The 15,421-nt window shown below is 39.5% G+C and overlaps 4 protein-coding genes and 1 pseudogene across 4 annotated transcripts; 3 read left to right on the forward strand and 2 right to left on the reverse strand.

Annotated features, from left to right (window-relative positions):
- Positions 1-409: 409 nt before the first annotated feature.
- On the forward strand, positions 410-3,236 carry LOC111779842 (uncharacterized). The gene is made up of 5 exons (XM_023660013.2): positions 410-989; positions 1,818-1,854; positions 1,954-2,190; positions 2,272-2,319; positions 2,440-3,236. Exons 1-5 carry the CDS (start codon positions 688-690, stop codon positions 2,929-2,931), a joined length of 1,116 nt encoding a protein of 371 aa, XP_023515781.1. The 5' UTR covers positions 410-687; the 3' UTR covers positions 2,932-3,236.
- Positions 3,173-4,103, reverse strand: LOC111779846 (peptide methionine sulfoxide reductase). Its single transcript, XM_023660018.2, has 2 exons — positions 3,666-4,103; positions 3,173-3,569 (listed from the first exon to the last, which is right to left on the reverse strand). Exons 1-2 carry the CDS (start codon positions 3,993-3,995, stop codon positions 3,315-3,317), a joined length of 585 nt encoding a protein of 194 aa, XP_023515786.1. The 5' UTR covers positions 3,996-4,103; the 3' UTR covers positions 3,173-3,314.
- Positions 4,104-4,868: 765 nt separating this feature from the next.
- On the forward strand, positions 4,869-6,691 carry LOC111779841 (Radical SAM superfamily protein). The gene is made up of 2 exons (XM_023660012.2): positions 4,869-5,806; positions 5,881-6,691. The coding sequence occupies exons 1-2, from the start codon at positions 4,899-4,901 to the stop codon at positions 6,506-6,508; spliced, it is 1,536 nt and encodes a 511-aa protein (XP_023515780.2). The 5' UTR covers positions 4,869-4,898; the 3' UTR covers positions 6,509-6,691.
- A 497-nt stretch (positions 6,692-7,188) lies between these two features.
- On the reverse strand, positions 7,189-12,766 carry LOC111779843 (C2H2-like zinc finger protein). The gene is made up of 9 exons (XM_023660015.2): positions 12,520-12,766; positions 11,067-11,092; positions 9,727-9,811; positions 9,425-9,634; positions 8,280-8,402; positions 8,135-8,192; positions 7,927-8,000; positions 7,525-7,613; positions 7,189-7,439 (listed from the first exon to the last, which is right to left on the reverse strand). Exons 1-9 carry the CDS (start codon positions 12,622-12,624, stop codon positions 7,370-7,372), a joined length of 840 nt encoding a protein of 279 aa, XP_023515783.1. The 5' UTR covers positions 12,625-12,766; the 3' UTR covers positions 7,189-7,369.
- A 373-nt stretch (positions 12,767-13,139) lies between these two features.
- Positions 13,140-15,033, forward strand: LOC111779840 (adenine/guanine permease AZG2 pseudogene; annotated as a pseudogene).
- Positions 15,034-15,421: the final 388 nt, after the last annotated feature.

Below are 15,421 nucleotides of genomic sequence, written 5' to 3' on the forward strand. Positions count from 1 at the left end.
TCATTCGGTAATATTATTTTTACTGTCAAAATAATATTATTTGAGTAGGCAATGGAGGGAAAAGAATTAGAATGGTCACTTTGTGTGGGCTTTGCCGGAAGGGGGCGGGGTTCAAAATCATAGAGACACGAGCAACGAAATGGGACAGCCTGTCAAGCCGTTTTCAAACTTAATTTTTTTAAATATTATTTATTTTTATTTATTTATTTATTGAACTGTCACATTTAATATATCCTTCCCTTCAACATCACTCCATCTGCCTCTCATTTATATATATATTTTCACTACTTCCCTAATTATTTAAATATTTGCAAATGTTGCCATGCAAATTCATTCCCTAAAAATTATTATTAAAAAAAAAAATGAAAAAGACATAATATGAAGATGTGTGGGCATAAAGAAGGTAACACGGATGGTTCCATGACATTGGCGGTGACAGAATCGGTTCCTCTTGAATAAACAAGTGAAGAAGAAGAATAGAGCTCTCACTTTCTCGCGCCCCGAAGGCTTCCCCCCACACCCCCACCTGCTTCTCTCTGCTCCCATTCTAACACATACTTTGCGGAGAAGGAAGCTGAACAAAAGCGAAGGAACTTCAACGCCCAAGGGGAATGTGTAAATTTCCGCTCTCTGTGTTCTAAATTCCTTCCTCTGAATCCCAATCATACTGACAGAATTCACAGGCTCATGGGTGGGGTTACTTCGTCCATGGCTGCTAAACTCGCCTTCTTCCCTCCTAATCCGCCCTCTTACAAGCTCGTCAAAGACCAACCCACTGGCCTTCTTCTCTTGGACCCTTTTCCCCACCGCGAAAATGTCGATGTCTGGAAGCTCCCCACCCGCAAAGGCAACGAGATCGTCGCGGTTTACATCCGATACCCTATGGCTACTTCTACGCTTCTTTATTCCCATGGTAATGCTGCTGATGTTGGTCAGATGTACGAGCTCTTCGTTGAGCTTAGTATCCATTTGCGCGTTAATCTTCTTGGGTATGTCCATTTCTGCCTTGTTCTTCTTCAATTCGTGCATTTAGAGGGCATTTCCTTATAATGGCTGAGTTTCAGGAGTTTGTTATATTTGACGTTTTAGGCGAATTAGTGGCGAATTAGTGACGAACTGACCTTGCCCATTTGATCAATCTGTGGTTTCTTGTCTCTGGTAGTTGAGAATTGGGATTTTGATCTGCTTGCTGGAAATTAGATGCTTATACTTGGGTTGAAGGCTATAGTATTTGGTGAATTTTAGTGGTTGCTTTTAGTTGTTGTTATTAGGCTCTGTTTTTGAGTTTTTGAAGTAGACTTGGTTTGGTTGATTTGTTAGAGTGGTGATCTATCACAGATCTAAAATTTGGAAGATGGTTCTGTAGGTGTGGACTTTGAATAATCACTCTCCTGGGTTTTGTTCACCTTCTTTCTTCCTTATCTATTAGCGATGGGCTTGAGCTGTTACACATAGTACTCTTATTCTACCACAAAAGGGCTAATACGAAATCCCATCTCGCACGATCATACGAAAACCAAACTAAACTCGAATGTTTCGAAAACTCGTTCCCAATCTTCCTGACAAAGTGAAATGAGAAATATGAACCACAAGCCTCTGAGTTTACAGCACCATTGTGGGCTCAAGACCAGAGTGGATTGAGTGTGGTAGCTGAGTCTGTTTACTTGGTTTTTTTATGTAGACATAAAAGAAAAGACAAACGTTTTTCGCTGTCTATTGATTTGTTTCCCCTGCAAGATTATATCTTTGCTCAATGGGACAATCTAGAGCAACTAACTGCAAAGATTAAACCAAACTTCATCTTTAAACTTGTGCAGATACGATTATTCTGGATACGGGCAATCCACAGGGAAGGTAAAAGCAGATAATCGGTTCCACGCTTCAAATTTCAGTACAAGTTAATCTTCCTTCTGTCATTCATAACTTGTTTTGTGTTTGTAATTCTTGTTGCAGCCAAGTGAGCACAATACTTATGCAGATATTGAGGCTGCGTACAAGTGTCTTGAGGAGAAGTATGGTGCTAAGCAAGAGGACATAATCCTTTATGGTCAATCTGTTGGAAGTGGCCCAACTTTGGACCTTGCTGCACGTTTGCCTCGACTGCGAGCGGTTGTCCTGCATAGTCCTATATTGTCAGGATTGAGAGTCATGTATCCAGTGAAGCGCACGTATTGGTTCGACATCTATAAGGTCCTATATTGTTTGTCATAACATGATCTTTCTTATCTAATATAGTGAATTCATGATGTTTTTCCCTTTGATTATCTGCAGAACATTGATAAAATACCTTATGTAAAGTGCCCTGTGCTGGTAATTCATGTAAGTTCTTCGATCTTAAAGATCTCATGTTATCAAATAAGTTAGAGATTGTGTTTTATGCTTCGACCCGATCTGTTCGATCTTATTCTGACTGCGATTCCTTAATGTTTTCGTTTCTAGGGAACTTCCGACGATGTCGTTGATTTCTCTCACGGAAAACAGCTCTGGGAGCTGTGTCAAGAGAAATATGAACCCTTGTGGCTCAAAGGGGGAAACCACTGTGATCTTGAACTCTTCCCTGAATACATTAGGCATCTCAAGAAATTTGTATCCACAGTTGAGAGATCACCTTCACAAAGGAAAAGTTCAAGGAAAAGCACAGACCGAATGGAGGCCCCAAGACGGAGCACGGATTGTTTCGAGGTCTCGAGAAGGAGCACAGACAGGCGAGAGAAGCCGAGGAAAAGCGTGGAGAGACTAGATAAATCAAGACCTCAAGGATTCAAGTTTGCCAACATTGAGAAGCTAGAGAAACTAAGAATCTCACTTGACCAAGTAGAGAGATCAAGGAGAAGTGTGGAATACTATGAGAAACCGAGGAGAAGCATCGACCAACAGTTTGAAAAAGCTCGAAAGAGCGTCGATTGGTTGGATAGAATCCGTGCCGGGTAGAGCTACAGATTGCATTGGTGAAGGGGAAGGGCGATTCCCTGATAAAAAAGAAGGGGTGGTGGTATACAGAGAAGAAAGTGCAGGAAACATTGGAAACAGGTACTGGGGATTCTACTAATTCTTGAGTTGTGAAAAATGGGTGTTTGTTCTCACATGTTCATAGTTTTTTTACCTTCTACCTTGCTTGTTAATAGAACCAAATCATTGTTGTTAATCCCCTCAAAAGTGAAGCTCTGCTATGTCTCATGAACTTCTGATGTGTATTATTTAGAAGACATAATCCAAAAGAGTAGTATTTCATACAAGTTTTCATGTTATTTTGATCAATGATGGATACCAAAGCCAAAAGCAAGAAAGGAAAGGGCATGAAATCTTGGGTGGTCTTAACCATAGCATCTAATGGGATCAGTGCAGCCCTTTTGAGCAGACTGCTTCAGGCCTAGCCCTCCTCCCTTCTCAAGATACTGCTGATGGTACTCTTCCGCCCTATAGAACCTCTTGGCTGCAACAATCTCTGTTACAACTTCCTTGTCTTGTAGCTCCAACTTCTTGGCTTCTTTTGATTCATGAGCTAAACGAGCTTGTGCTTCGTTGAAGTAATATATCCCAGATCGATATTGCGCCCCCACGTCCTCCCCCTAATAACCAAAACAACAGCAAACCAGAAGCCTTTTGGGTTAACAGAATCATATCAGAAACAAATGATGTGTATAGAAAGTGGAAGTTTTGCATACTTGGCGGTTGATGGAAGTGGGATCGATGCGAGACCAGAAGATGGAGAGGAGGTTGGTGTAAGGGCAGAGTTTCGGGTCGAACACGACCCGAACAACCTCCACGTGATTGGTTGTTCCGGAGCAGACCTGTTCGTAAGTTGGATCTGGGGTGTGGCCCTGAGAGTAGCCAACTTCGGTTTTGACCACGCCTGCAAGGCGCTGGAAGGCGAGCTCGACTCCCCAAAAGCAGCCAGCGCCGAACTCTGCAAACTCGTAGGCTGGATTTTCAGGGACATCGGTATCCTGGTCTAGTGCCGGGTTGCGCCCGCCGGAATCTGCACCAGAAGCCATTCCCCGCCGTTTGACTGGTTTTGTCACGTTGGTGATAGCAAAGAGAATTTATTCTATACTTTTCATTAAATAGATAAAATTAGAGACAAATAGTGAGCTGTTGAAGGGAGAAATGATTGGCTGAGATTTAAAAAATTGGCAAACAAAGCAAGTATCAATAACTATAGCTAACTATTAAGAACAATGGGTGGAAATGCAATGAATCTGGACTTCCTCTACGACTACATTTCACATTCTAAGTATAACGAATATGTTGAGGATTATTGGGAATGAGTCATACGTAGGTTAATTTAGTAGAAGATTATGGGTTTATAAGTGAGGAATGTTGAAGATTATTGGGAATGAGTCCTATATAGGTTAATTTAGTAGAAGATTATGGGTTTATAAGTGAGAAATACTATCTCCTAAGGCCTTTTGGGTGGCCCAAAGCAAAACCATGATAAAATCCTCAATTGTTGAACAAAGAATTGTAGGTCTCGAAGGTGTAGTCAAAAGTGACTAAAGTGTCGAACAAAAAGTGTACTTTGTTTGAGGGCTCCAGAGAAAGGAGTCGAGCCTCGTTCTTATTGGGAGTGACAAAGAGTGTGAGTATAATTTGTTTGTTCGAGGGTTATGATGGTGTATTGTCAATTAAATATTGTATACCTCTTTTCCCTTTATTGCTATTCTTCTTAAGGTTGATCTTTCATTATTTACATTAAATTCTCTCTCGAATAAAATAATCTTTTTTTTTTTAGAAATATTGTTTTATGAATAATTAGTCAGACAACAATTTCATGAAATTATGTCTAAACATTGATTATAAAGAAAAAGAAAAAAAGATTGATTTATTTTAAAAATAGATAACGAAAGAAAAGAAAAGGGATAAATGATCTAATTTTAAATTCAACCAAATAAAAGCATATGTTTATCCTTCTGTTCGCTATAAATTCCCCCGGTTGGTTCAAATATCCACGACTGTCTTCCTCCGCAGCGCTCGCTCCTCCGCTCTTCCCTCTCCTCGTTGCCATGAACATTCAGCAGGTCGTTCTAAAATCAAGCTTTTTTCCCATTTTCTTGACCTTATCAAGCAAGCCCAATATGCGTAAAGTAGCATCTCTGTGCACCATGCCCAATATTTATGCACGTATCACGCCAAGTGTTCGAGAAAATGCCTCAATCAAAACCCCCACTACCATTCCCCCTACTTCAGCCTACATCCACCTCCCTTTTTGTCGAAAGCGCTGCCACTACTGTGACTTCCCAATCGTCGCTTTGGGATCTTCCTCCTCCCAAACCGATGACGACCCTCGAATTCGGGACTACGTGGAGTTGCTTTGTCGAGAAATTAATGCCACAAAATCAGAATTCCAAACCGACCGGCCCCTCGAAACCGTCTTCTTTGGAGGCGGCACCCCTTCTCTTGTGCCGCCGAGGCTCGTCTCAGTTATCTTAGATGTGCTGGGGTCGAAATTTGGGATGGCTAAGAATGCTGAAATCTCTATTGAAATGGACCCCGGCACTTTTGATGCGAAGAAAATGGAGGGTTTGATGAAGTTGGATGTGAACAGAGTGTCTTTGGGTGTTCAGGCGTTTCAGGAAGAGTTACTCAAGGCTTGTGGAAGGGCTCATGGAGTTGATGAAGTTTATGAGGCTATTGAGATCATTAAGTCTTGTGGGCTTCAAAACTGGAGTATGGATCTCATATCTTCTCTACCTCACCAGACAGCTGAGATGTGGGAAGAGAGCTTACGCCTCACTATTGAAGCACAACCAACTCATGTTTCAGTATATGATTTGCAAGTTGAAGAAGACACAAAATTTGGGATACTGTAAGTAGCAGTGTGTTGGATATGAATATTTTAGATTGTTGCTATATGTGAAATTTGAACATAGGCATGTGCAGGTACAAGCCAGGGGAATTTCCATTGCCTTCTGATACAGATTCAGCTGGATTCTACAGAATGGCTTCAAAGGCACTCGCTGAGGGAGGTTATAGCCATTATGAGATCAGTAGTTACTGCAAGAGCGGGTTTGAGTGTAAGCACAACTCTACCTATTGGAAAAACAATCCTTTCTATGGTTTTGGTTTAGGGGCGGCTAGTTATCTCGGTAGTTTGAGGTTCTCCAGGCCGCGGAAATTGAAGGAATACACCAGTTATGTACAGAACTTAGAGAAGGGACTGGTGGATTGCCATGGAGATAATGATGTTGATATCAAGGACATGGCTATGGATGTTGTGATGCTTTCTCTCAGAACTTCCTCAGGCCTTGATTTACAATCTTTTGGAAAAGCTTATGGTGGTCATCTTGTACATTCTCTTTGCAGGGCCTATGAACCGTACATCAAAAGTGGCCATGTGGTTTGCTTGGATGAGCAGAGGAGAGCTCTAACAGTTGATGAATGCAATGGCTTGCTATCGAGCAAAGATGATAGTTTAACGAAGCTGAGGCACATTCGACTTAGTGATCCAGCTGGGTTTTTATTATCAAACGAATTGATCTCTCTTGCATTTAGAGTCATATCTCCCTGAATGTTAGAATTCCAACCTGCTTTGGCTGGTCTTTCCTGATTCCAAATTTTGTGTTCCAAGTCATACTTCCGGTATTGTAAAGAGGACTAAATGATTGCCAGTTTTTTAAGACAATGCAGGATCCTGCATCTGGCATGAGAATCTTGCGAATTAATCCTAGAGGAAGTTCAAGATTGCTCTCGAGTCCAAAATCAATGTTCTGATTATAAAGTTGAGCTAATTGCATACCATATAATAGATTGTTCTTCATGGGAGTTGCGGCAAAGTATGACTAAACCAGCAAGCTGGATGAGACGATCCTGGATGAACTTCTGATCAGGTTGGCAGTTGGGGCTGAGTTCACTCTGAAAATTGATTCATTAAAGACGTACTATTGCCGTTTCAAGGTTGATGCTGATACTTGGAAGCAATTGTTGTCAATATATGAAATGCCACGCAATCTTGAAAACAAGACTGACCTAGCATATGATGTTAGTGGAGAAAAAGGTCGATTCAAACAAGGGAATGATGTGGTTATTAAGAAAAAAAAAAAGTTCATATTTTTCATAGATTTCTAATCCTGAATACAATACATTCACACTGGTAATCAACCTCCATTTCTTCCAATTCTTTTTCTAGAAAAAGAAAAAAAAAAGTAATTGAACAGAAATACAATAGATGATGACAAAGAAAGATGCAAATGCCGGAGAACAAAAAGAAGTCACTTAGTTTAATGCAAGATATGTCGGAGGTACATTTAGGTGACACCATGGCTACAGAACATTTGGCTATGATATTCTACCCTTGGCCACAAACAATTAGAGCCCCAGAGTTGACGAACTTAAAAATCTAATAGTGAAGTTTGGTTGAAGGTGATACCAGTTACAAGGGTTTGGTTTTACGTCCAGCCTTTGAGATTCTTCTAAGCACTTCGATTCCGTTTCTCGATTCTCTAGAAAAGACGCCCATAAATAAGAGGGGTTACGGATCATGCAAAGATTATTCATACGAGGCATCAACAAGATAAAAGAAAGTACCTGCGGTGCAAATAGACAATGACATAGAAAATTGGTAGCAACATCAAAATCAGTATTGAAGATGCCATGTAAAAGATGCCTGGTTGCCTCTGCAGATATAAAGTAGTCAATAAGAAAGAAACATCGAATGAAACTCCAAATGTGTAAGAAGAATTTGAATATGAAACTATAAACAATTCCCTTTTTTCGTTCATTCACTCTTTCTTTCTTTCTTTCTTTCTTTCTTTTTTTTAAAAAATAAAATAAAATTGGACGGCTCACCAGTCCATGGCTTTCCACAAGGGAGTGACATATTTGAAGGTGAAACAAAAATTTCATAACAAGCAGACTACCAACTTGACATATTTATTGCAAGTAATGACCAAACAATCTACAGCAAATGGCTTATGTTTAAAGGCACACCTCCGCTCCTCTAGAAAATGGCTTTTGTTTCTCAGTGCAAGAATGAGCTCCACAGAATTGGTGAAGAAATAGCTCTACGGAGTACCTCAGGCATCAGATTAGAAAATATGAGCAATTCCATGAGGAACCTTTGAAAAGAACAGATATTACAACTAAAAAGGGAAAAGGAGAAGAGCTTGATGGGTGGGGAGAAGGAGAAGAAACTTACCATGAAGACGGCTTGCTGATGGTCCCTCATTAATTGGAAAACAAGTATCAGCAAGACTCTGTTAAAGAACTTAAAGAAATGAACGATGCAATACGTAAAAGAGAAGACAGGAAATTAGCAAGCATTTTGTGTACCACTAAGCAACCTCACATAAATGCTTGTTCCTAGCTGCAGCTGCAGGCTTGCATTTAGATTTACGTGACTTGATATCCATCTTTAGGTCACAATGTAAAGCCCCACATAAATCAGCTAAGCACTTCCCGTGACTCTGCATTTACTAATAGCATGGGTAAACAACAGCAATCAAACTCAAAAGCAAGCAAATAAAGAACACAGACTGAGTTCATAAAAATGCACAGGAGCTAATTGAGGTGAATAATCCAAGCTAACATACGTCTAGTGTCCAAGAATCTTCAGATGTAGGTAGACATCAGGTAAATATCTTGTGGGAAGAAAAATAGAACCATGAATATAAAGCCTAATATATGCAGATATTGAGCAGTTTTTATGGCATTAAAAACTTCTCCATGGAGCATTTTTCGGGAAGCCATGGTTTCAGAGAAATTTCCATGTCATTTTAGGTGAGAAGGATGAGTATAGATGAGATTGATTATGTCATGACTTTCTTGACTCGAGAGAAATTGTTACGTTTCTCAGGAGAGATGGATGGGTAAAGTGAGATTGAAGATAGCATGACCTTCTCGGCTTCTACACGGGACTACTTCGACTAACCTTTCATTGGAACTACACTACTATCCTCATACAAGCCAATCAGAGCGAATTTTTGTGAATTTTTCTTCAGAAAATATGTCATCCTCTCCTTTTCTGCACTCTTCTCTTGCTATTGTTCTTTTTCTGATCAGTTAGTTCTAGGATTACTGCAATAAGATCATTTGTTGTTAACTGATATTCAAATACTTGAGACACTCACCCATTTTTGTCATGAAAGTAAAACCTTCTAATTTACAATTATTAGAGGAAGCAGCAGACACATGTTAGTGAAAAGTCAAATGCCACATTGTCTGTTGTAACATGAAATCCAAGTAATTATAGATGATACTACGAGAAACCTATGCATTATGCAATGGCCAATTCCAAATAACAGCAGATACAAGGACATGACCCAAAAATGATAACCATGATATATAATAACTTTAGGCCAACATGAGTATAGCTAAGTGGTAATTGGCATATACTCCTCTTAAGGTTGAAATTCAAATGTTATATGATAACTTATAAAGAATATACTATAATTATGAACGATGATTATAACAAGAAGGAAGAACATACAACATTCAGAAGATCGTAATGTCTGTTGTCGAAATGCTTATCAAGAAATTTTTCAGCACGAAAGCTTTTGCGACAGTATCCACACTGCCAATGATTTATATCAAAATGAATCTTGTGCTGCTCCTGATCTCTGAAGAGATCATTGTTTGGATGAAGCCTACACTTGGTTGAAACCTGATAATTCTCCTTCTCAATAAACGGCAGCAAATGCTGAAGTAGAAACAACAGAACATCAATTAGCATGTCTGTTTCAAACTGTAGAGTCCATAATCTTTAACTGGTAAAGAAAGTTTAGTCCGTACCTCCTCAAGAATATTCCAGGCTGTCCTACTTCTTTCTCTGGAACAATGAACTTCCTCAAAATGCTCTTTGTCTTGCTCGAGAGGTCTACATAAACAAATTTAAATAGTGAAGCCAAAAGTGCCGAATAGTATGTTTGAAAAATAAGACACACAAGGCAGCAGCTACTGGCTTGCCTAGGATGAGAGACACACAAAAGATAACAATAAGATGCATTGGTTAGTGAGAGTGAGAGAGTGACAGAAAGAGAAATAGAGGAGCAAAAATGTAAAAAAAGAAAAAGAGAGAGAGAGAGAGGGAGAATGTAGAATACGTTACTGTGAAACTTGAAATACAAAATTGGGCATCAACATATTTCCTTCGGAATTACATCAACTCTATTGCAAGTGAAATGGTTGAAGAAAAGTTAATGGATTTTTAAAATTGACTCGGAACAAACATACATTTCATGGATTGGGAGTTTCGGTTGGCGGTGATGAAGAAATGTGAAATGTGAAGGTAAATTGCTGAAATGGATGATGGGATATATTTCTGACACTGAATTTTCAATATTTCTTGGCAGCACAGGGGCTAAAACAAGGTAGCCTGTCTCCTTGTTTATACGAATAGGAAATACTCTGAGTAGCTAAGACCAGTCCAGAGATGCAAAAGGACTTGTTGGAAAGTTTTTGCACTGGTTAAGAGAGAATTCTCAAAACTCAGTTTGCTGACCTTGCAATCATTTGCTATGAGATAACTAAGTTTTTACTGAAATTTATGTTTAAATTAATAAAGATGTTTAAGACAGCTTTAAGATTAGATCAATGTAGAGAAGTCTTCTGTATGCAATATCAATATTGTAATGGATAAAGTAAAACTAAAAGTAGCCAACATGAGTATTCCTCATGTGATCTACCTCAAATACTTTTGGTACTGAGAAAGCTGGCAAGCTAAAGAATTTATGAAAACTAAAAACAGTGGGAAGATGGATGAATTTGGTTAGGCTTCATCCTCAATGCAACTAATGGTGTTGCTTACCTAAGGCTTGTAATTATACTGTTTCTGTATTAGTTCAAATTGTAATGCATTTTTATAAGCTTGAAATAGGGGTGTGTAAGTTTTTGTGGTGACTTTCCACCAAATCAATGAAAATTTTTGTTTCTTTTAAATATATGCGTATGTGTGTGTGTGTATGTGCATCTTATTTGGTGAACTAATACACAGAAGATACAGTATATCAAATGAATCCAGTAACTCAGTTCGATTAATCAATACTCCCACATGTCAGCTAACTTTGGGTTTTGACCAAGCTATAACTTGAGAGAGGGAGAGAGAGTCCACTGTGATGGGGAAAAAGAGCTACCTCGTAGTTGCAGATTGCTCCTCGTCCTAAAATGAATGAAAAAGACCAAGGTAAGAAGAGTATATCCAGATAGAAGTGTAAGGATAAGAATTAGCAAAGTAAGCAAATATAAAGGGCATGAAACTGGCAGCATCCATTTCGCTAGTATTTCTATAGTTCCATGACAAGCAGATCGCAGTAAACAGAAATCTAACTGTTATTTTTTATGGTCTAAGTGACAGTTAATTTGGCCAACCTATACGTGAGTGCTGACAATGGCTAATATCCCGGTTACATTACTGTAAACTGATTGGCTCAGGACCTCTTTGCATAACGTGGTTTCATATTAGCTGATAGAGTCAAATATTAAATCACCAATCAACCAATCAACTCAAGAGCTTAAGCTCATGGACTATGGAAAATTAAATTATATAAATAGTTCAATACTCCAAGGTTGAGGATTGTTGGGAGGGAGTCCCGCATTGGCTAATTTAGGGAATGATTATGGGTTTATAAGTAAGGAATACATCTCCATTGGTATGAGGCTAATTTAGGGAATGATTATGGGTTTATAAGTAAGGAATACATCTCCAATGGTATGAGGCCCTTTGGGGAAGCCCAAAGCAAAGCCACGAGAGCTTATACTCAAAGTGAAAAATATCATATCATTGTGGAATTTGTGATTCCTGACATGGTATCATAGTCATGCTATTAACTTAACCAAGTCAATAGAATCCTCAAATATCGAACAAAGAAGTTGTGAGCCTCGAAGGTGTAGTCAAAGAGAACAGAGGGTATACTTTGTTTCGGCCTTAGGGGAGGCTCTATAGTGTACTTTGTTCGAAAGGAAGGATTGTTGGGAGGGAGTGCCATGTTCATTGGCTAATTTAGGGAATGAAAATTTAAAGGAGGTCATGGGTTTTGGGATTCCTGAGTTAGATTGCCAAAAATTTGCTCTGTTTTGTATCTGCTGATTTGAGTCTAATTTTCAGTGGCGAAAGTGGATGCAAATCCTAGAAAGTTCAACCCACTCTAATTCCTCTGTATTTACCTGATTGATTCGTAGAGTTTGATTAATTGTTACGCTGATATTATTGACAATTTTGTTACCCAATTGACACAACTCTAACCGTCTAAGAGACCTATCAGATAACCTAATAGAGTACATTCAAGGAATAACTGAGTAGGAAAAGTATTTTTAACTCAACATTTTTCAGTTGCGAAATCTTCCTCGCAAAGCTTATTCCAAATTAAAAAATAACAAACAGAAAATTTTCATTTTCTCAGACAATAAAATTGCAATTGGTCGAGGCTATTCCAAATCCAAAAAGCTCAATCCAGGACTAGAGACGGATTAGAAAAACCTCACTGGATCGTAGTAAGAAACAGAAACGACACAAGCCATGGTTTTCGCATCAAGATCAACTCATACGATGTATGGGTGTTTAGGTATCTATAACGACAGATTCGGTACCTGATTACTCTCTGAAACAGGTAGCGCCAATGCAAAATGAACAAAGTCCTGAAGAGAAAGCAAAGCTAAAAGAAGAACGATGCTGCCTGTTGTTGCTTTCTTCATTTCTCTGGTGATCTCCAAGTTGCAAAACCCGGCTACGAGCCGCTGTGACCCGATTGGGGTCTTGGAGATTCGAATTCTAGCCGCGAAGAACACGAACTTTGCCTCTCGAATCACGTACGCGTGGCGCGGAAATTCCACCGTTTATTCAGTGTTTAATACGGAACATTCGTATGTTTTTTTTTTTTTGTACAATTGATCTCAAAAAGTTTCATTTTTAATTTCTAAATTTTAAATATTTTAGACATTAGAAATAAATTTGAAAAGGTAACATGATGATCATTTAAATATGCTTTTAGACTCAATTTCAAAAAATTTACAATTGAAATGATCCATTTAAGAGAAAAATGCATATAATTAAAACTTTACAATTTCCTGTCAACCGGTCGTCTAGTCTAGCGTTTATGATATTTAGTAATTAATGTATTACCTTATTTAAGTTGAGTTTATTATCCAGTTGGTTATGAGTGGCTCCTATTTTTCATAATATCCTAATATTTATTCGTCTGTTGAGAAGTTACAAAATCAAGTATGGTAGGTAACAAAACATAAGTCAATTTCAAACTGGTTTTAATCCATCACCGTATATACGCATGGAATACAAATACGTTACCATATAAAGAGAATGAAGCACATGGTGGTACTATAACCAACCCACTCTCCATTTTACAGATTTCTATATAAATCTTCCCTCACACCCACTCCATCACCATTTCCCACACACAGACTAAGATGAGTGGCGGCGGCGGACTTCGATGCTCATGGGGCAAAATGGGGAGAGGTTTAAACGAGGCAATTGCACGCAGCGTGGTGGGGAGATATTTCAAGCTTGAAGCTCGAAATAGCTGTTTCACTAAGGAACTACGAGCGGGTTTAGCAACTTTTCTTACTATGGCTTATATCATCACCGTTAACGCTAATATCCTCACCGACTCCGGCGGCATGTGCTCGATGGCCGACTGCTCCGCGTCGGCGAATGGCACCGCTGGACCGGACTGCATGTTCAAGCCCAATGCCGGCTACCAAAATTGTCTTTCCAAAACCAAGAGCGATCTCATGGTTGGCACTATTTTATCGGCCATGATTGGTTCCTTCGCCATGGGAGTTTGTGCTAATCTTCCTTTGGGCCTCGCGCCTGCTATGGGCCCAAATGCGTATTTGGCGTATAACTTAGTGGGCTTTCATGGATCCGGCCCAATCCCATACCGAACCGCGTTGGCCATTTTCTTGGTCGAAGCTCTTGCGTTTATTACTGTTTCTGCGCTGGGGATTCGTTCAAAGCTCGCGAGACTCATACCTGATTCGGTTCGGTTCGCTTGCGCCGCTGGGATTGGGCTTTTCATAGCTTTTGTGGGCCTGCAATCCCACCAGGGATTGGGCCTAGTTGGGCCTGACTCAGCCACATTGGTCACACTTGCGGCCTGTAGCCGTACAAATCCAGAAACCGGAGAATGTATTGGAGGAAAAATGCAAAGCCCAACGTTTTGGCTTGGGTCCATCGGGTTTGTAATAATGGGTTATGGGCTAATGAAAGAGCTTAAGGGCAGCATGATATACGGCATCGTTTTCGTCACGGTGGTGTCTTGGTTCAGAGGAACGGCTGTGACGTACTTCCCTCACAGCCCACTCGGCGACGAAAGGTACAACTACTTCAAGAAAGTAGTGGACTTTCACAAAATCCAGTCAACAGCCGGTGTTGTTAGCTTCCACGGCTTCAACAGAAGCGAGGTATGGGTAGCCCTAGTGACTCTGTTTTACATCGATGTGATCGCGACGACGGGAACGCTTTACACATTGGCCGGAATCGCCGGACTTGTGAACGACCGAGGAAGTTTCGAAGGCGAATACGTGGCGTATCTCGTCGACGGTGCCTCGACGGTGGTGGCGACGATGCTTGGAGTTTCCCCGATCGCGACGTACGTGGAATCGACGGCGGGGATCAGAGAGGGAGGGAGAACGGGGATTACGGCGGTGGTGGTGAGCTTTTGTTTTATGATGTCGTTGTTCTTCACGCCGTTGTTGTCAAGTGTGCCGCCGTGGGCGATCGGGGCGTCGCTGGTGATGGTGGGAGTGATGATGATGGGGGTGGTGAAGGAGGTAGATTGGGGGAATGTGAAGGAATCGGCGTCGGCATTCGTGACGATGATATTGATGCCGTTAACGTATTCGATAGCGAATGGGATAGTGGGTGGGATTGGGGTGTACGTTGCTCTTAGTATTTACGATCAGGTTTTGAGTTTCATGAATTGGTTGATGATGAAGATGGGGAGGAAGGCTGTGGTGGAAGACCCAAACCAGGTCTCGGCTACCGCTGCTAATGCAGAGTTGACATCTGTACTTTAGACTTTTATTTTATTTTTTAGAATCACTTTAATTTTTCTATTTTGAATATCTCTGAAATTAAAAAAGTAACATTCCAAAAAAATAAATGTTTTAAAAATACCCTTATTTGGATAGAATGAAATAATCTCAAAAATAATATTCTAACGTATTTAAAAATATCTCTTTAATATCTTTAACTTTTAAAATAATTTTAAAAAATCAAAAATATATTTATAGCAAAGCATTTAAATAAATTCATGAACTTTGATATATTTTTTTTATACATAATATTAATAATAAAAGTATTTTTTAATTTTTTAAAAAAGTAGAATCATACTAATAAAACCTTGAAGGAACATTATTATTATTAAAAGTTTTCGTGTATTTTTTAAAAGTATGAAAGTAGGACGGACTAGAATGAAATATTTTTCGAAACTAAAATTTTCACAAAATTAAAACTACAAGATTGTGTTAAATT

Source organism: Cucurbita pepo, chromosome 18 (assembly GCF_057944985.1).
Source record: "Cucurbita pepo subsp. pepo isolate OVF chromosome 18, ASM5794498v1, whole genome shotgun sequence".
In the NCBI taxonomy this organism is placed as follows: domain Eukaryota; kingdom Viridiplantae; phylum Streptophyta; class Magnoliopsida; order Cucurbitales; family Cucurbitaceae; genus Cucurbita; species Cucurbita pepo.

Bases quoted from the DNA above. Each gene is read 5' to 3' on its own strand.
- LOC111779843 (XM_023660015.2), bottom strand. From the start codon at position 12,624: ATGAAGAAAGCAACAACAGGCAGCATCGTTCTTCTTTTAGCTTTGCTT. The intron at 8,193-8,279 runs GTTGCTTAGTGG...GTTCTTTAACAG, and splicing joins GGAACAAGCATTTATGTGAG to AGTCTTGCTGATACTTGTTT. The intron at 7,614-7,926 runs GTGTGCCTTTAA...TTATATCTGCAG, and splicing joins CATTTTCTAGAGGAGCGGAG to AGGCAACCAGGCATCTTTTA.
- LOC111779842 (XM_023660013.2), top strand. From the start codon at position 688: ATGGGTGGGGTTACTTCGTCCATGGCTGCTAAACTCGCCTTCTTCCCT. The intron at 990-1,817 runs GTATGTCCATTT...AAACTTGTGCAG, and splicing joins TTGCGCGTTAATCTTCTTGG to ATACGATTATTCTGGATACG. The intron at 2,191-2,271 runs GTCCTATATTGT...GATTATCTGCAG, and splicing joins ATTGGTTCGACATCTATAAG to AACATTGATAAAATACCTTA.
- LOC111779841 (XM_023660012.2), top strand. From the start codon at position 4,899: ATGTTTATCCTTCTGTTCGCTATAAATTCCCCCGGTTGGTTCAAATAT. The intron at 5,807-5,880 runs GTAAGTAGCAGT...AGGCATGTGCAG, and splicing joins GACACAAAATTTGGGATACT to GTACAAGCCAGGGGAATTTC.
- LOC111779846 (XM_023660018.2), bottom strand. From the start codon at position 3,995: ATGGCTTCTGGTGCAGATTCCGGCGGGCGCAACCCGGCACTAGACCAG. The intron at 3,570-3,665 runs GTATGCAAAACT...TTTGGTTATTAG, and splicing joins CCACTTCCATCAACCGCCAA to GGGGAGGACGTGGGGGCGCA.